This window comes from Vigna unguiculata, chromosome 1, assembly GCF_037176805.1.
Source record: "Vigna unguiculata cultivar grain cowpea cultivar isolate G323 ecotype 2 chromosome 1, ASM3717680v1, whole genome shotgun sequence".
Lineage (NCBI taxonomy): Eukaryota > Viridiplantae > Streptophyta > Magnoliopsida > Fabales > Fabaceae > Vigna > Vigna unguiculata.
In genome coordinates, this window is record NC_140792.1 from 40254649 (window position 1) to 40274580 (window position 19932).

Below are 19932 nucleotides of genomic sequence, written 5' to 3' on the forward strand. Positions count from 1 at the left end.
AAAAAAATGTAGAGTATTCTTTCTTTATATCCATTCATAGTCAATACCTCAAAGTTGAGACAGATTCAAACAATACCCATGAGGCGGATTTATTTGTCATTCCCATTTTCTAATGAGTTTTCATTGTTGATTTATTTTGTTAAACAAAATATAATGTGGCTAGTAATATCATACTCTAGGGTATTGTCCGCTTTAAGGTATATACTTTAAAGAGTAGAATGAGGAAGAAGTATTTAAACCGCATTAAGACTCGAGTTTTAAATTATGTGAGACTATTGTGTGCGGTAGGAACATAAGCCTCAGTTGAGGTCTAAGGAGAATGAGCGAATAATCCCCAATAAAGAGTTTAGAAAATCAAAATATATTTAAAGTATTGTCTACGTGATAGAATTGTCATGAATCAATATATATCTAAGGTATTATCTACGTGATAGGAACAATCCTCAACTCTTACATATATTTAGAATAAACATACTCTATTTTTTAACAAAAGAAATTAAATCTATTGAAATGAATGTTTAAATTCTACGAATATTTTTCTTAATCACTTTAGAGATATATGAAGATATTTTTATCCCAGTAATCTCCTGTTTAGAACATTGAATCAACATAAGACTTTATCAAGAAAACAACTTTATTTAAAGTTAATGATATATTCAAAAACTTTTAATGAAGAGAAGCCAATTAACTATGAAGCATATGACACGATAATTGACTTGTCAAGTTAAATAAAAGGCAGGGAGAAGAGAAAAAATAAAGTAGAAGCTACTCACTCACCTTGTACAACAAATGATTTGATAAAAACAACTTAAGGAAAAAGGTGTTGCTAAGAAACTATTATTTGAACTTAGTGAAGCAACGACCTTGAGTAATTTTGATGATAGTGAAGTAATATAAGTAATATCATGGTGCATGGTTAGTGGGTTGATGGGTTCATCCTCCTAGCAGAAAAATAAAGTTGGTTTCGTGAATTTAGAAAAAAAGACGAGAGATTGTGATGATTATTAGTAAACATATTGTTGGGGAAGAAAAGGAATATGCTGATACCATTTCAAATCATAGAGTTAAAAGACTAATATCTGTTCTATATCAGATAGTCTTGGACGAAAACCAAATACATATTTGGAATAGATTGATACTAAAAACAAATTATCTCTCCTTCACATTTGGTAAATTCTCTCCAACCCCTCATTTAGAATTTGTTTGGATGAATTAGGACAATGGCGGACCTTAAGGATTCACAAAGGAGTATTGATAAAGGGGACATGCCCCCAATTTTTTTTAATATTTATATAATTTTAATTATATTTTCTCAAAATTTAATATTTTTAATATATTTTATAAATTTCATATTCTAATAAATTTTTATATATTATATCTATAGACGAGGAAAAGTTCTTTTTCACACTTATTTTTCAATTTTATCTTTTAAATATTTTTCAAATAAAAATAATTATTTTATTAATATTATCTTTGAAGTAATTATTTGTTTAATTTAATATTTTTTTATTTGATTATTTTTTTAAACTTAATCATGAAAATTAATTATAGTAAAATAAAAATTATTTATATTTATTTTATAATTATAATTACAATAATACTTATTATTTTTATTATCATAAAAAAATAAATACAATGTTTTTATTAATTTATATAAAAATTTTAGAATTATTCTTTTGGTTTCTATTTTCATTCAAAAACATCAAGTTGGTCCTTCAGTTTTTTTAATCTCAATTTGATATCGATTTTTGAAAAAATGATGCAATTTTGTCATTTTTTAGTTAAATTTTTTGAATGGAACAAAGATTTTTTCATCAAAATTGAAGTTGTTAATAAAGATGATTTGCTTTGTTGGTGTAATTGACATCATCCTAGTGTCAATTTTGATGAAAGTTTATTGCTCCGCTTCAAGAGATCTAACAAAAAAGATCAAATTGTATCAACTTTTAAAAAATCGAAATCGAATTGAAAATAAAAAATACTAGAGGACCAATTTGACATTTTTGGACGAAAAAATTAACAAAAAAAGTAATTCAACCAAAATTTAGACACTTCAAACTATTGCTTGAAGATCCGCCATTGAATTAGGAGAGTAGATTCAAATAGATTTGGAGGTGAAGTTGTTTGGATTAATGTTTTGTTCGTTTGAGAACTTTGACTCTAGCATCATATTAGCAACCATGGAAATAAGGTGATTTTTATGTTAACATCCAATGATTTGAGGGAGAAGTCGACAACAGAATTGCAAGATTATATAACTAACTTCCATGTCGCTCATGACAATAAATTTGTGGCTATTTTGTGCACTTTTACCTTCTTCTCTTTAGCATGCTTTGTTAACTTCACATGAAGCCATTTGAGACGGGGTGTCATTTTGGTGTGCTCTTTTTCTCATGTAGTCATTAGAGGTGAGTTATATATTTATATATGTAATAAAAATAATTAGTAATGATAAATAATAATATTAGTGGTACTAACAATAATTAATAATAATAATAATATATTAATTTTTACCACAAGGGAAAAATAGTAATCCTATATTTTAATCTATTAGTTTTTTTTTATCTATTGTACTAATAAAATCACTCACAAGCTTACACAAACTTCACTCTCAAGTGTATTCACTTTCACCTCCAAATCCTTTAAAAGAAACAACATAAAGGTTATCTCCAAATAAACTTAAATTCATCTGCTCAATCTCTTTCAAATTCATCATTACAAGTGAACACACCATAAGAGAAAGATTGTGTGATTTAAGCGTATTTGAGAAAAAAGAAGTTTGTAAAAATTTGTGTGAAGTGATGAATAAAATATATAAAAATGTTTTAATGAATTTTATATTTAAAAAAAATATTACAAAAGTACAAATTAAAATTAAAATGTACTTAAAGAAAAAATATTATAATTTTAAAAAATAAAAATTTGTAATCATAAATTAAAATATAATAATTAAATATCAAAATTTAACTTATTTTATTATTTTAATTATATTTATTGTAATATAAAAATATATAAAAATATTATATATATATATATATATATATATTAAATATAATTTATAAGTTACTCTAACTTTCTTTGCAAATCTTTACATGTGTGAAGAGAAAGTTTGAAGTGTGAAAATTTCTCATTTTAAGATTTTTTATGATATTTACTTTTAGTACACTTAATTTGATGTGTCTTATAATATATGAGTTGACTCAGTTTCTAAATAAATGTTCTCACATGCATGTGGTCTAAGAAGTATAATTTAACAAAATCCATCCAATAAAATATTTGTTTTTTCAACAACAAATTTTCACTCAATTATTTATTCTTTTATTTTTAAAATATAATTTTTAATAATATATATTGCATTTAATTTTTCTACTTTTAAATAAAACTACAAATCATCAATTACTAATTTATAAATTTTCAACAACAAAATAATAATAAAATTAATTTATTTAACAATATAATTTTACATTTTTTAAAAATTATTATCTAAAAAAACTACAACAATTACTAAATTAATTTATTATAATTTTTACATACAACTTTTGTTTTTATTTTTTTCTCTTTAAAAAAATAAAAACAAAACTTAATAATATAAAAATCAGTTCATAACTCAGTCCCCTGACTAGTTTTCAGATAAGGGATGACATAACGAAAATCAAAATTGGACTTCACCAAACCAGCTTATGACCTAAATCCAAAACCATGATACGCCCCACACCAACTTATGACCTAAACCTAAAACCATATACGTGGGTAAATGTCAGTGATTAACAATGTGCAATTTGTTTTTTTTTGTCTACACCCGTGCTATGTCAGAAAAAAAATTCACATAAAATTTGATTGTGACTAAACCCATAATAAATCCGATTTTCAATTTTACCGGTCGGACCGACATATATTATTCTGATTTAATAACATTGTTTCCATTTATCTCATTGCCAAGAAGAAAATACCTGTCAAATTCTAAACATTAGTATTTTAATCAAAGAAAACAAAATAAAATTCTTACATGTGTTCTTTCTTCTGATATCTATCGGTTGCAGTCTTGGTTCTTCCCGTTAAGATGATGGAATTTGTCTTAAATATCAAAATGCTAAAAATTTATTTACTTTATTATAACAAAAAAAAAGGTGTATGCCTGTGTCTGAGAAATATTCTACAATACTGTTCATAGGCAAACAACATACGATGATGACAATCTCAAGCATAATATGACTATAAAATTCAGTTCCTCACAAGTGAATAAGCATTAACTGATCCAACACTGATCTACCTTTCGCGAGCTAATATATAATAACATCAAATGAAAACATTAGATGGTCAAGGAACCAATTTAACAGGAATTACTGTCAACTATCAGGGAATTCTGTTAGGTCTTCACAAGCAACCTAGAGAACCTGAGAAATAACCAGGTCGATGTAAATATAGCAGAAAATAAAATATTCATGAAATTATTTTGGTCCAGAAGTACAGAAAAAAATCACTTCTTTTTCTTTTGTTGTTTAACATTTTTGGCATTGGCTTGTTCTCTGGTCTTGCGTTTCCGGGTGAGAGCAAACTCTCCAAACTTGTGACCTACTTTTCCCTCAGTGATCTTACAACGGATTGTGGTTTTCCCATTGTAAATTTTGACAGTAGTATCAACAAACTCTGGCAAGATAGTGGATCTTCGAGACCAAATGGTCTTGTTCGACAAAAGACTTGGGTTCTTCTTCATCTTGTACAAGAATGCATCAATGAAGGCCGGTTTGCGCGATACTACAGGAGGTGGGGGTGGCTTATTAGCGACAGCAGTAGCTGCATCACCAACAATTCCAAGAAACTGCTTGTTCAGAACCCTGAGCATCATTGTGGGCCTCATTCTTCCTGATCAGACACAAACACAAACGATAACATTAAACTTCAGGAAATCAAACCAATTTGAGGTCATTTACAGATATATTAAAGGAAATGGAATGCAATTTTTGTTTCAATTTGGTTTTATTCATTAAAAATAATCATCAATAGGAGAGGCTTGAGGTAGTTTTGTTTAGCCCCAAAATCTCTTTCTTTACCACCATAAAGAATGTTAAACAGTCAAACTAGTCCTTGCGAGGTAGGTCATATTAGAAATTATAGTTAAAGGTTCTTGAATGTGTATTTCACAGGCTAAGTCAGACTTCATACATATCACACTCTCCAAAGCAATTAAACATGAAAGCAATTACAGAGTTGCTTTGAAACCAATGTACATTTGAGTACTTATAAGTTTGTAACACTAAACCAAGTAAGTTAAGGTATAAGTTATAAATGCATATTTGGGGAACATATATGTAAACTTCATCATTCAATATTAAAACTTGACTTTAACTTTTTTGGGATACAGAAAGGAGGCTCCCTCACGAGTCCTGACATACTAATATTTAGATACACCGACTTAAAGTAACAAAGCAAACTGTGTGAAGGAGGGTGTAGGAAGGAGAGATGGAAAGTAGCTAACTAAGGGACACAAATTGTACAATTTAAATCAAACAAAAATTAAAAGATAAGTTGTTAAATAGGGATTCTACAAATTTAATAATCAAAATATAACTTCATGGAGGGAAAACATGGCATTCCAATCTTCGCAGCTTGAAAAATTTAAACTTAATTTAACAAATAGAATTTTAAAGACAAAGCTAATACCATAAGCATATCAATGGCAATCTTGATTCCTAAAACTGACCTATGCTCATATCAGCCCCATGGACTGCAAGCCCCCATTCATATACATGCCAAAATTCATATATTGGTATACCAAAATTTATATCAGACCATAATGACAGGGTATCGCAGTGAGTGAGTTGCCCATCTTGTTTAAAAAAATTGACATGGAACAAGCCTCAAGCATAGCCCTGCAGCAACTACCCATTACAAATCCCCCATCTATATACATAACCAAAATTTACAGCAATAGACAAACCACGGGAACAGAGGACCCAAGATGGAAGCAATAAACAAATAAGTTAAGACTGCAAAACAATCCATTACAAGGACAAAAAATTGGGCTAACAAAGCTACAAATCAGATGAAAAACTCCAAAATCTGAATTCTCAAACACGTGATCTATGTTGTAATAAGATTAGTGATACGCAAAGAAACACAATGAGATCCCACATTAGGTCACCAAAGCATATATTTATCAAAAAGGGGTCACTGTACAATGAAATCCGTGAAATCAATTTGTACAAATTGCCTTCAGAATTTACAATCCACCTCATTAGAAATTGCTTTGGAAACTACTTTAAATTGTTAGTCCTAATAACAACACGAAGTAACATAAATGAAAAGAACTAGGACCTGATTAGAGAAGAAGCTGCGCTTAATAAGTAGCGTACGCCGGAGAAGTCACCGTAAAAGTTGCCGGCGGCAAGAATCACAACCACTGGCTTCTTTAGGGTTCGCAATGACGCACAGTTCCCACTAAGTTACACAAAACAAAACAGGAACATAGGAACATAGTAAAATGAACTGATCACCTCTTGCTTACAGCATTTAGTTAAAAAAAAGATTATATATCACACAAAAACACTGTAATTGAAAAATAATAAAAATAAAATTTTAAAATATAGTTTAATTTATTTGTATGTTTATTAGATTTGTTTGAAAAAAAAAATAATAGAATGGTGACAAAAAAAATCAGAGACGTTTTCTACGTGAATATAATATTATTATAAATTATTTATTATATTTATTATTCCTTTGCATCACATACTTTTTCCCTTTCTTCTTTACTGTTACCAGCAAAAGTAAAATTATATCAAAGTATAATTTTCATTTAAAAAAAAATGTTTTACACTTCAATAAAACAAAGAGATACATATAGATGAAATGAGAACACTTCTACAAAATTATCTTATGAAGTTATGATAAAATTAAATATACATTTCAAAAATTTAAAACTATTATTGTTACATTGCTGCAAATTAGATTGCAGGATGTTTTGATTCTTATGTACTAATATATTTTCATGTAAGAAGCAAAGGTTTTTCTTGAATATGTTTTATATAATAAAATTTGTTTTATTTATAAAATTATATGTTATAAATAAATTGAAATTTGTTTATTATGAATAAAAAGATGACAAAGGAAAAGTACAAATTAATAATTTTGCATTTTTAATTGGTAATAATAATAAACTTTTCTCATAAGATAAATATTGTTCATATTAAAATGGCTAATATTTAAATAGGGATATATATAATTTTTAATATCTTTATAATTTGTTGTAATTTCTTATTAACTAGAAATTCATTTTACGTTAATATTTATTTATTATTATTTTTATTAAACAATACTTCTATAATTTATATTTATGTCTGACTTTAACAAATTATTTTACGAGCTTATAGTGACTATAATATTATTTTTTTATTATTAAACCTAAAATTTAAATGATAAAAAAGTAATTAGCTAGTTAGTATCTGATTGAGACTTTTAAAAACTTGAATTAATATATAGCAAGTTTGTAGTATGACATAATAAATTCAAATTAATGTATTCATTCTTTATAGTGCATATAAAGACAAATTTTTTTGTACTTACACAGCTACAGAAATATACTTGGGAGTAAAATATATGTAGATACTAGATGAAGTTTTTTACTATGTTTATTCATTAAAGTTTTATTTCAAATTTCTGGATTTTGAAAGAAATTTGTAGAATAAGTTTACATTTACTTCAAAACTATCATTCAATGACAGATCCTGCATGTAAAAAGATTGAAAAAGAAATGAGATTTAGTCATGGAAAAATATGATAAACCTAACCACTTGAACATCCAAATTAGACCAACAATTTCCTAAGTTCCCCTTCAACATGGGCAAAATGGCATAACTAGCCTCACTTATGTGGTTTTTAACAGAAATCTCGTACCAAAGATATTCTAATTGGATCTCTTTATGTTACAGAAATAGGGACATGGGATACAGTTCCTGCTTCGAGCAAATGAAGCAAAGCGCAAAACAATAGTTATAGCCTCAACGATTTATTGGAGTGCGCATACGCTCAACAATTCTGTTCACCGCAGCTCGGGACATCGCCAATGTGTCATGCAACAAGATGCTGTAGACATTCAAACCCTACAAAAAACATGTCAAACATAACTATTTTATATATATATATATATATATATATATATATATATATATATATATATATATATATATATATGCTTTAGGAAAAGCTTTAGGGTTTAGGGTAACCCTAGACATTCAAACCCTACAAAAAAACATGTCAAACATAACTATTTTATATATATATATATATATATATATATATATATATATATATATATATATATATATATATATATATGCTTTAGGAAAAGCTTTGGAACTAGCAACATCTACAAGATTCAATGAGGCTTTGACAGTATCTTCAATTTCGGCTGAGTCTATAACTCAACCCCAAGGACTGGCACATGAAATGAAAATTGCCCAAACCATATATAAGCTCTATTGCCGTATGTATAGTCAATGTTGGATCTCAATTGTCAATAGATTATTAATCCATGTACCTGATGTCACTGTTGGAAATGCTTTGACTCTAAGAAACATCATAAATTTCAAATGGATAAAAACTGAAACTTACAATGGAGGGAAGTATGTTAACATAGTGTAGATTTTGTGTAGACAATTTTAACTTTTCATCTATAGGCCCGCCATCCACAAGCAGAAGTTTCTTGGTGTTCCCCATTTGATTGTAATAATTCACAATGTTTCTGGTTTTATGTGTTGGAACCTCCAGATCCTCAAACACAAGAAGCTGTATAAACACAGTTCCCCAGAACATTAGTACGAAGAAACTCTTATGTGAGATATAATGCAGTAATAAAAAACAAAATAAGAACAAACAAGATAATTATTGGATGAAAGCAAAAACGCTATCACTAAACAGCTAAAAGAAATACAATCTATCATATCAGAGCATACGATTATCAGGATATCAGGATAGGGGTACATGCCAAAAGTAACTATTTTACCTTGAAGAAAGCAATAAAGGACAGGACAACCATCGTATGAGCATCGTTTTTCATGATTTGTTTTTTTTTCTAGTTTCCCTTTACACTCCTTTATTAGGCTTTATTGTATTTATGTAGTCACATTTCTAGCTGATAGCAAAAAGACTATAGAGTGTCAAGTTTAGACGGCGACATACATTTTGAGCAGGGCTCAGTAAAGTACAGTTAACATAGTATAAATGATCTTATTGAGTTCTTTGCACTCAGATTCCTCGTCACAACTATAGATGCATGATTCCTTTGCTCCTACTTCAATTCTCCCTACACCCCAACCACAATTCTGTAAAGATATAGCACTATTTTTTGCCTCCATACATGAAAGTGTTCATTTGAAAGAAGATCCCACATTGATTACTTCCATAAATATATGAAATCGTCAAATATATTTACGTTAAATGATATAATTAAAAAGTCAATGAGGTAATAAAAACAATATGATTGATTGTCAACCAGGTAGGCTGAGGTGAGGTTGACAACACAATCCACTTTACTGAACTAAGAATATCTTATATCTTATATGTTATACCTTTAATTTCGATATCAACAACAAAAGAAAGAAACACTTAAAAGATATAAGAACATCTTATATCTCTTTTCAGTTACGCTAATAAACAATCAAACAATTTACATGTAAATTATAGAAACGAAATCTTCCAGAAAAATAACACTATATTGAGTATAAGCAAGAATGTACACTCATGTAGGAGATAGAATAACATAGAGATGCCACATTTTAATTTGTGACGGTGAATAAGGTCATGTGTGGGGGAGGAAACTTGCCTTTCCTTCTGCTGCACGAGCTGACAAGGCAATCTTTAGCCCTAGACGCCGAACCTTCTTATTGACTTTGAAAGCATGGCTTCGAGGCTTGGGACCATGCATGGTGGCACCACCCCTGAACTGTTACCATTCATAAAATTTATTATTTTCAACTGCTGAAAAAACAAAGAACAGAAAAATTGTGAAGGAATAAAGATTAGTAAGTAACGAGCAGAATGCTCCACTACCTGAGGCCCACGTAATGAACCATGCCTTGCTCTACCAGTTCCCTTTTGCTTCCAAGGCTTTCTCCCAGTCCCACTGACCTCACTGATAGTTTTTGTTGAATGAGTCCCCTGTTCACCAAATCAATTAGCAAAGTACATAACATTCTCATGGAGACTCCATATATATATATATATATATATATATATATATATATATATATATATATATATATATATATATATATATATATATATATATATTCAACTATAAAGCATACGACAACGGTGAAAACATTTTATCCTTAAAACATTCGAATAGATATTCTAAATTATAGTTTTGTCCCAAACCCAAATGCTTGCCTCACATCCCAGAATTACTAAAAGCCAATATAGAAAAAAATATCATCATCTTGACCAAGAAATAAATATAGCATTTCCTCTGGATTGTACATATGCAATAACAATGAGAAACAACCCTTAGAATCCAAAACATAATGCAGTCACCACCTGTTGTCGTTTTGCTAGTTGCCACCTAACGACACGATGAATAATGTCCTTCCGAATAGGCAAATCAAAAACATCTCCAGGTAAAACCATAAAGCCCTTGTCTTCATTATGAAAGTTGGTAACTGGAATTAAAAGATCCTGGCAAAGCCCTACAATATATTGAACTTAATTAAGACACTCTAGAATCTTATTGAGAAAGAAATCAGTACATGTTGTGATCAAGAGTAGACAGTCTGTCACCAAAGATGGTAGGTAGCGAAGAAAACAGTGATACAATCAAAAGATGCATTCAAAATTTTTATTTATAGTAAGGAGAATCCTAACCGGTGTCGCTACGTAATGAAAGAGTGTTACATAAGCACCTTCACCATGATTCCAATGCAACCCCACCGTGATTTCCAATAATAACAAAGTTGTGGCCCTACATGCAGTTAAAAACTAGGGAAAGCTATTGGTAACTTTAGAATATTAAATACATGATTTTTGGTGGAGACAAAAGTTAAACACTGATCCCAAGTTCCTTTAATTTCAAAGCAGAATAAGGTCATTATGTATGGATAAAATATTAAGTTCTCACTTACAGGATCAATTTAAGAACAAACTATATGCAAGTTCTGACATGTAAATATGTAGAAATGCATTCAGTCAAATCGTAAATGGTATTTGGTGTAAATTTTGTATCTTCAAAAGAAGTACAAATAAAGAAGAAACGTAGAAACGGAATAGATCATACAAAATAGACAACAAAAATTATCTCATAATCTAAACCACACTGGAATTCGTGCATTGCACTCGATTGACTCTCTCCTTTCAGAAATAAATATCAAAGTCAGAAAAACAGAAGCACAGTTATATTCTGGTACAAGATGCTTCAAATTACCCTTCATACCTATAGTACGCTCAGATGTTGCTAGAGTCTTCCTGGACAATAAATCGGACGGAAATGCGCCCTCATCAGGCCCAGGAGTTAAAATAGAAGTAGAAAATCGTCGGATCACTGATCTGACCTACATTCAAACACACTACACCGCATTATTGAAGAAGAGTCCGTATAAGCCAGTACAAGAGAGAACTGCATTGATTAAGCTTTTATCCTGAAAGTAGTTATAAATATAGAAGAGTATATTCAAATGCCAATATACCAAACAACATTCTGCAGAACGAAGTCCTTCCCCAGACAATCTGCTGTATACATCTGTGCACACAAAAAAAAATCGTATATATGAAGATTAACAAAAGCTGGTAACAATAACAAAAATCAAATTGACGGCAAATGGCAACTGTCCACAGCTAAGGAACTACGTAAAAGGTCTTACCACGTGATTTATAAAAAGCGGCAGACCCAGCATTAGGTGAATTAAAGTAGCATCGTCCTAGTGAAGGCAAGGACCCAGAAGAACAACGTAGTAGCCTTTTGGAAATCAACACCGCCATAACTGACGAAACAATCTACTCTACATTGCACCTTCCCATTTGAAATTCAGAGCAGAAGCAACTATAAGAATGCAACTAAAATTCATATATTAGAACACCAAAATTTATATAAGACCATAATGACAGGGGACCACAGTAAGTTGCTCATCTTGGTTAATAAAAAATTGATATGGAACAAGCCTCTAACCCTGCTGCAACTACCCATTACAATTCCCTCATCCATACATCACCAAAATTTACAGCAATAAACAAACCACGGAAACAGAGCATCCAAGATGGAAGCAATAAACAAAGAAGTTAAGACTGCAAAATAATCCATTACAAGGACGATCAAATTGGGCTAACAAAACTCCAAATATCTATCTGACCTTCTAACTCAGTAACAGTAAAGGCCGATCAAATCAGATGGAAAATTCCTAAATCTAAATTCTCAAACACGTAATCTATGTTGTAATAAGATTAGTGATACCCAAAGAAACACAATGAGATCCCACATTAGGTCAGCAAAGCACATATTTATCAAAAGGGGTCACAATACAATGAAAACCTTGTCACCAATTTGTACAAATTGTCTTCAGAATTTAAAAACCACCTCATTAGAGATTGTTTTGGAAACTACTTTAAACTGTTAGTCCTAAGAACACGAAGTAAAATAAATGGAAAGAATTAGGACCTGATTGGAGAAGGAGCAGCGCTAATAAGCAGCGTATGCGTTGGCGGCAAGAATCACAGCCATGGGCCTCTTTAGGGTTTGGATTGACGAACAATTTTCACTAAGTTATACAAAACAGGAACACAGGAATATAGTAGAGTGAACTGAGGGATCTAAATCACTTCTTGCTTGCCGTTAGGGACGGCAACGTCGGTCGGGTCGGATAGTGCTATCCACTACTCAACCCGCATGAAAAAAAGTACTCAATTGCATAGCCCAGATATTTAAAAAAAAATATTTTATGTTTTAAAATGGGTTCAAATAAAATTGAAAAAATAAAAACGAAGAACATTTAAAACGTATATAAAGGTATCTTGCTTATTTGTTATCTTAATAACAATAACAAAAACTCAACGAAAGGCATATAAAATATGAACAACCAGGTATAACGATGAATAAAATATGAGCAACATATAAGAAACTCTATCAAACTTGTAACTTAAAAGGAAATTAAAAGCTTTTTGGTTGTACGCATTATGATAAAGCTTTTGGTTGATGAAGCTTGGATCACCATAAGCACCAGAATCAGAAGGGTGCTTAGTGCAATGAGAAAGGATCAACAATAAGCCGAGCGCCAGTGGTTCGTCGATGCTCTCAACTCCGTTCAGGTTCCGCTTTTACGTTAGTATTTATTTGTGAATACTTTCATATGTAATACTGTATTTATATGAACTACTGTATTTATTATTTTTATTAAACAATACTTCTATAATTTATATTTATGTCTGACTTTAACGAATTATTTTACGAGCTTATAGTTATTATAATATTATTTTCTTATTATTAGAACTTTTATCATTTAAAGTAACTAGTTAGTATCTGATTGAGACTTTTAAAAAAATGAATTAATATATAGCAAAGTTTATAGTATGACATAATAAATTAAAATTATTGTATTTAAACGTTTTATATTTGGAAGTCACGGTACACACATTTTCTATTATTTCATTAAAGTTTTATTTCATATTTGTTGATTTTGAACGAAATCCAGTACCATTTTCCTAAGAGTAAATCTTAACTTAAAAACCCAACAGTTTGACAAATTGTGGGTTTCATATAAAATGAAGGAAAGTGAGATATACAGATGGAAAATGTATGCCCAAAATTCCAAAATTCTTGCATGGGTAAACTAGGACTTTACAAACTCATGCTCTGTAACCTGAACAGACTTTGCGTGGGGAAGAAAAGAATATAAAGCAAAACTAGTATAGGCTACTCTAAACTGGAAATTTTAATATCTAATCTACTCAACTTGGCCTTCTTTTTTTTGGAAGCCGGGTCCCCATATACGAATCGTATAATCATCACTGGCAGATGCCAGCATTTGTGGTATTTTGGGGTTCCAGCTCACACAGTTCACAGTCATGGAGTGCCCGGATAGAACCTCTATAGGCGTCGGATTCCGACGGTTCCAAATGTATACCTGTATTGAACAAAATTGGTGATTTAACCGAATGCTTACTAACAAATAACAATAGCAATGCCTAGCAAAACAGGGAATGTGTATATAAACCCACAAGAACAGGGGATTGATTACCTGTGAATTTTCACTACCACTGGCGATAAAAGTGTTGTTTAATCCACCAAAGCATGACCTTATCACATACTTGTGTTGCTTGTGGCCCTTAAACCTGGATGGCTTATCCCATTTCCCATCCACATCCCACATATGAATCTCCTGACTGTTGAGATTGACAATGAAGAACTTACTATCTCCTGAGACTGAAAGGGATGTGATTGGGTGCTCCTCTGAAATAACTCGCTCTGCATTTGTTCCCATATGCAGAATACGAATTTCTTTATCCATAAATACGCTGATAAGATACTCACCATCTGGAGTAACGGCAAGATCTACAACCTTGGGCATCCTCATTCCTCTCCATGATTTGATCACGTTTCCATCACAATCCCACATGCACACTCCCTTTTCAGGGTCAGAACTGCCACACGCAAACTGTTTTGAGTTGGGAAACCAGGCGCAAGAGCTCACAACAAACCCTTGATTCCCAAATGTGCGCTTGCATGTACCTGTTTCAACATCCCATAGCTTCAAAACTTCTGTGTTCCCACATGTTAGTAACTTGGTGTCATCAGGACTCCATGCTACAAAAGATACAGCATGTTGGTGACCATTAAGTGTGTGTTTCAGTGTCAATATCCCATCCTCCAGCACCTGTTGAAAGTTTTCACAACATTTGAAATGTTTGAATGTGTCAGAGTTGTACTTTATTTGAGCTCTCGAGCTAGACACGTGTTCCAGTATTGATTAATTGATTTCCAGACAATTAGAGTGTTATCTTAGTTTACAAAAAGTTAACCTTTATCAAGCTTAGTAATCAATAGTTGATTATTCTAATTTCTAATTAATCAACATAAATATAATTAATTATATTCTAAGATGAATGTTAATATTCTAAGAAACTACACAGCTCTAGTGCCAATGAACTTGTCCTTGCTAGGCAATCTGTATTCCGTTAAGAGAAAGAAATAAACCTATATAACCATGAAACTATGACCTACTTTTTCACGGCGAAAAGAACCACAATAGTCTGCTGTACATCCTACAAGTACTGTCCATTGGTCAACTGTATTCATAGTCAAATGTTTAAAATGAAGTTGAAACCGTATAATTTTGAGGCAGAATGACCCCACTTGCATAATTTCACAGTTAACTAACATAACTCTGATCTTATAGTAGGAGTCTGGTATTTAAGATGTAGAAAAGAGACCTAAAATGAAAATTTTCAGATAGGATACATAATGTATATTGGTCAGAGATCTCAAACACAATACGAACAGCTAAATCTCCAAATTCTGATATCTGCCTAGTCATCTCTTAAAATAATTGTCATACACCAAATATTGAGCAATAAGGATGGGCTTATAAAGTGCCCATGTTAGTTAGGGCTTTCATTAGTCTCACTCCCCTCCTCTTTCCAGCCAACTTGTTGGTATAAATAAGACCTTAACTGGCCTATTCCATTCTCGATTATATTCTCTATCTGAACATACACAATCTAAGTTTCCCTCTCATTAATTTTCCATAATTACAGCTGTAATTGGAAAAAGGTCAAACAAATTTATAAAAATTCCCACCATTTAAATGAAGGCTGCAAATATTTTTCCTTGGGGTGAGAAATGACAGACTTCTTTTTTTAATATAATAAAAGCTTGACAAATGATGAAGAAAGAAATATAGAATGTGGGATTAAGACATCATCCAAGGTAAAGAGAGAATAGAAGGCACGTCTGCACAATAAATCCCTCAAATTCCCATCTATTTTAATATATCTTATGAATAACATATCTGAAGAAGTAACATTCTCGGGGATTGATCATTTTGCAGTCTGCGTGACTCTATGCTTCTAGCAACAGCATATTAAACTCAAAAAATGTTACAGAACGAAAAAAAACAAATTATGTTGTCCTATCCTACAATCAAGAGTATTTCTGTTACATTACATTCAACAAAATAATGGTAATGTCACTCTTAGGGTTCCACCCTAATGTTAATAGTGTAAGGTCAACTCAGAATAGACATTTGAACCAACCCCACTGATGCTCACTGCCCCAAAAAAAATTGCAAATCTTGCTCCATTAACATTTTCTGACCTACCAGTAAGGACCACATCAAGACAACAAACCCTCAAATCTAACAGTGATTTATATTCCGGATCAAAGATGCAGGACATTGCACTTAATAAGCGGATGAAAGAGCATTGGAAGATTATTACTGTTTTATTCCTTTTAACTGTCAAATTCTTCACATCCATGAATCCTCAGTTTTACAGAAACAAGCACTAGTACGTAGTTGTGTCCTGATTTGCAATCTTCACAACACTGACCATGGCCAGCCTAGTCCAATTGAAGAAATAAGACACTTAAAATATAAATTTCAAATTTTGAAGTTATGCCACTAATCCAGATTCCAAAAATCAACAAAACACTAGCATTCTATACTAAAATGATTTTGGAAATTATATTGATTATTTATTTCAAGCTATCCTATAATAATGAGGATTGAGGAATTCATGTAGCCTTATAACAAACCTCCAGTAACCATGACTATGAAATAAGTGAGCCAAAAAAAAATGTAAAAAAATCCATTTCAGTGACGACAGCATCCATCTTTTCATCCTTCCAAATTAGATTCTAACAAGGTCCTGACATCCACTTATTTCCTATTCATTGTAGCACTTGTTCTAGCTCAAATAGCGAGTACTTCTAGTTCAAAGTTATGAGTGCATTAAGCTAGAGCAGCATCAAACAAAAACAAGAAACGTGTTCTTTCTTCTTTAAATAAACTCCGGAGTCCAGTCATGATGATGAACGAAGTATCCTTTCCTTCTATAGTTTATCCCTTCCTTTTGTCCTAAGCTCCAAACACTAACCTATCAAGCTCAGTATATGAATCACACAAATCTCCAACCATTTGAATAATATCATAGATATATAGATAAATAAAGTATTTTCCACTCAATTTGAATGATACTTAAGGAGGGTTTGCCATGAAATAAACCTAAATTACAGTGAATATAAATAGAGGTGAGTTTGCTGACACTTTTTTCTCGAACATATTAGGAGCTAAAACACAAATTGACATTTCCAAAGAAGCAATTAATATTCGATGAATCTTATGAAGCTAAAATAAATACTTCATCAGATTACAACAGCATGATACCTTCCATATGATGGCTGTGCAATCATTGGATGAAGAGGCAAGGTACTCCCCATTATTCGAAAATTGAACAAACCAAACTTCATTTCTGTGTCCAGTCAGTATCTGCAGCAATAGAAAGAAAAAATTGTTATTAAATATGTAGCGCATGCAATATCACATGTTAGAAAAGAATAATTTGGAACTTATGTTCATGATTCAAAATCTGATTTATCTTCTTTTGTCATGCAAAAGCTGCTACCCTACTCGATCTCTTGCCATATACCCAAAAAAACCTTCAAATTAGGGATCAGATGATATATCAAAAAACCGTTACCAGTATCATGACTACCTAATATGTATAAAAATCTTAGAGGGGGAAAAATCTGAAAGTGAAAGTGTATTCTAATTAGTTGATATAAGACAGCTGGTATTTTATACACGAGGTGTAAGACTCTAGAAGAGTCTGCAGTGAGCTATAAGATGTGAACAGTTACGACAGAAATTGAAAAACCTAACTGAGAGAACAGAACAGTGAAAGATGTGGACACAATATATCTAACACTGTACATATAGAAAAGAAAATGTCATCAAACTATGGTGCAAGAAAAAGGGTGGTGGTTTCGAGCGAGCATAGCATAAGCATAAGCATTTTTCCTTCCCTTTTAAAATAAATAACTGAAACTCGTAAGGGGAGCTGGCTTGACCAGCTACATACTATCCATCCTCTCCTTTGTATAATAATTTTCCCTTTTACATAATTTCTAAAGGGGAAGTCCAAAAGATAATCTAAGCCAAAAACTGACCATAAAGGAAAAAAAAAATAAAAGAATCTTAAAAAAACCATAGCCAACAGATGATGTAAATAGAACACTTGCACACGTCACACACATATGTCAATTTCAATAACACAGACTCTTGATTTAGATCAGTAAGCAGCACAACATACCCTGAAAGGACTTCAAAAGAAGCCCATTACATCATCCTCCAGAATTTTTTTTCTAAAATAGAGGAACTGCTACAAATGACAGTAGTCATGATGAATAACTGAATAGGACATATAAATCGATCAAGACACCAAACTCAATGCTGTGACAACTCACCTGAGTCGTTCTAGTAGGAATCTGATCCCTGCTGCAGCGATGATCCTCATAAAGCGATATCTGATTCGACGAACTATGATACATACACGAATCGACCCAGGCCGTAACAGTAGATTCTACCAAGCGCTCCAGCCTTGCTTCAGGCACTGATATCGGAGGAGGCAACAAACTTTCCAAATCCGCTAACAGCTTTCTTCTCAGATCATGTACAACAGCATCGTTTTCGTCAATAACAGCTAACTCCCTATCCTTAAATGAAAGCATGCACATAGCCAGACTGTGAACTTTGCACTTGTCCACATCCAAGGCAGAAACCTGTTTCCTTAACACCGCCAAAGCTAACTCATCTTCACCGCAATTCAAATACTCCATAACACACTGTCTGAAAACAAGAAACATGGCCGATTCCCTTGTTTCCCCCAACACATCCTTTATCGAATTAAGATACTCAATGCTATCGTCCCAATTCCCATTCAATATAAATGATTCAAGCAACTTAAACTCATTGGACTTGTACGAAATGCCAGATTCTGATTCCAAACACGCCGCAGAGTTAGTGTAACCTAATGAATATAGACACTGAATTATGATCCTCACAAATTCATGCCTTCTGATCAACCCTTCGGTACCAAGTACCTCGCAATGATTCTCCATGCACGAATAAAATGCATGAATAAAACAAGAATAACTCGAAATGCTAACAATTTGGTTTAAGAAATTCGGAAAATCGGAAAAGAGTAAACCCTAGATGTCAAAGGAGTGACATGACTTTGGAAGGGATTATTACAACAGTTCGAAACTAGAAGCAACGCAACAGAGTGTGTAACTAGAAGTATCTAGAAGATAGCGAAACGAATAAAGATCGAAGTTAAGAATAGGATCAAGAGTAGTAGAACTCCGAACCGAACTTCAAACCCAAATTAGAATGAAACAAAGAAAAGTGGACGCGTGGTTCACTCTTATCAGTAAGTGACGTGTGCCATGGTTTGGATCCACCACTTTGCATTCTAATCTATTTTTATTAACATAACTATTTTTTTTGGGCTTTGTTCATAAACTAAAAGAATGTAGATTTGATCATATGAAAATGGTTTATGTATGTGTTATATAGGAACTGAAGCAATATGGGAATGATGTTTAAATGATTTATGTATGTGTCAATCAGAATATTATTTACAGCTTTGACAAAAACATATTAATCTAATTCTACACAATATGGCAACTCTGATGATGCATTTTATGCATGCCAAGACCACAACAATCATAAGCAATTTGTGAAATAACTAACTACACATAAATCTCTCTTTTTGATGTTTCTAGAGAAAAAATAAAACTTCCTTGACTGTAGTGAAATATGATCTACAGATAATTTATAGCTTTCTACATTTTAAGAAAGTTGAATGAGTTAAATATATTTCTGTTTTTGAACTTTTAGTAAAAATTGAAATTACTCTTATAAAATTTGAATCAATTTAATCATTCATCTTTAAAATTTT

General features: G+C 31.6%; 3 protein-coding genes across 6 annotated transcripts; all 3 read right to left on the reverse strand.

The window, feature by feature from the left end:
- Positions 1-4286: 4286 nt before the first annotated feature.
- Positions 4287-6494, reverse strand: LOC114176319 (small ribosomal subunit protein uS19m-like). The gene is made up of 2 exons (XM_028061328.2): positions 6316-6494; positions 4287-4863 (listed from the first exon to the last, which is right to left on the reverse strand). The coding sequence occupies exon 2, from the start codon at positions 4856-4858 to the stop codon at positions 4478-4480; it is 381 nt and encodes a 126-aa protein (XP_027917129.1). The 5' UTR covers positions 4859-4863; positions 6316-6494; the 3' UTR covers positions 4287-4477.
- Positions 6495-7728: 1234 nt separating this feature from the next.
- On the reverse strand, positions 7729-13119 carry LOC114195160 (uncharacterized). Of its 4 annotated transcripts, none has more exons than XM_028085560.2 (9): positions 12638-13115; positions 11847-11995; positions 11673-11725; positions 11420-11537; positions 10531-10679; positions 10045-10152; positions 9818-9937; positions 8608-8781; positions 7729-8096 (listed from the first exon to the last, which is right to left on the reverse strand). In XM_028085560.2, exons 2-9 carry the CDS (start codon positions 11962-11964, stop codon positions 7995-7997), a joined length of 942 nt encoding a protein of 313 aa, XP_027941361.1. In that variant the 5' UTR covers positions 11965-11995; positions 12638-13115; the 3' UTR covers positions 7729-7994. The 4 variants fall into 4 exon arrangements, with proteins under 4 accessions (XP_027941361.1, XP_027941354.1, XP_085529038.1 ...); XM_028085553.2 differs by having other exon boundaries at positions 11847-12025; positions 12638-13114; XM_085672915.1 differs by lacking the exon at positions 7729-8096 and adding an exon at positions 8206-8235 and having other exon boundaries at positions 11847-12025; positions 12638-13119.
- A 591-nt stretch (positions 13120-13710) lies between these two features.
- On the reverse strand, positions 13711-19399 carry LOC114187005 (transducin family protein / WD-40 repeat family protein). Its single transcript, XM_028075109.2, has 4 exons — positions 18437-19399; positions 17358-17459; positions 14214-14849; positions 13711-14099 (listed from the first exon to the last, which is right to left on the reverse strand). Exons 1-4 carry the CDS (start codon positions 19088-19090, stop codon positions 13920-13922), a joined length of 1572 nt encoding a protein of 523 aa, XP_027930910.1. The 5' UTR covers positions 19091-19399; the 3' UTR covers positions 13711-13919.
- Positions 19400-19932: the final 533 nt, after the last annotated feature.

Bases quoted from the DNA above. Each gene is read 5' to 3' on its own strand.
- LOC114176319 (XM_028061328.2), bottom strand. From the start codon at position 4,858: ATGAGGCCCACAATGATGCTCAGGGTTCTGAACAAGCAGTTTCTTGGA.
- LOC114195160 (XM_028085560.2), bottom strand. From the start codon at position 11,964: ATGGCGGTGTTGATTTCCAAAAGGCTACTACGTTGTTCTTCTGGGTCC. The intron at 10,680-11,419 runs GTATGAAGGGTA...AATATATTGTAG, and splicing joins AACATCTGAGCGTACTATAG to GGCTTTGCCAGGATCTTTTA. The intron at 9,938-10,044 runs GTAGTGGAGCAT...GAATGGTAACAG, and splicing joins GTTCATTACGTGGGCCTCAG to TTCAGGGGTGGTGCCACCAT.
- LOC114187005 (XM_028075109.2), bottom strand. From the start codon at position 19,090: ATGGAGAATCATTGCGAGGTACTTGGTACCGAAGGGTTGATCAGAAGG. The intron at 14,850-17,357 runs GTATCATGCTGT...AACTTTCAACAG, and splicing joins GCACAGCCATCATATGGAAG to GTGCTGGAGGATGGGATATT. The intron at 14,100-14,213 runs GTAATCAATCCC...TGTTCAATACAG, and splicing joins GTGGTAGTGAAAATTCACAG to GTATACATTTGGAACCGTCG.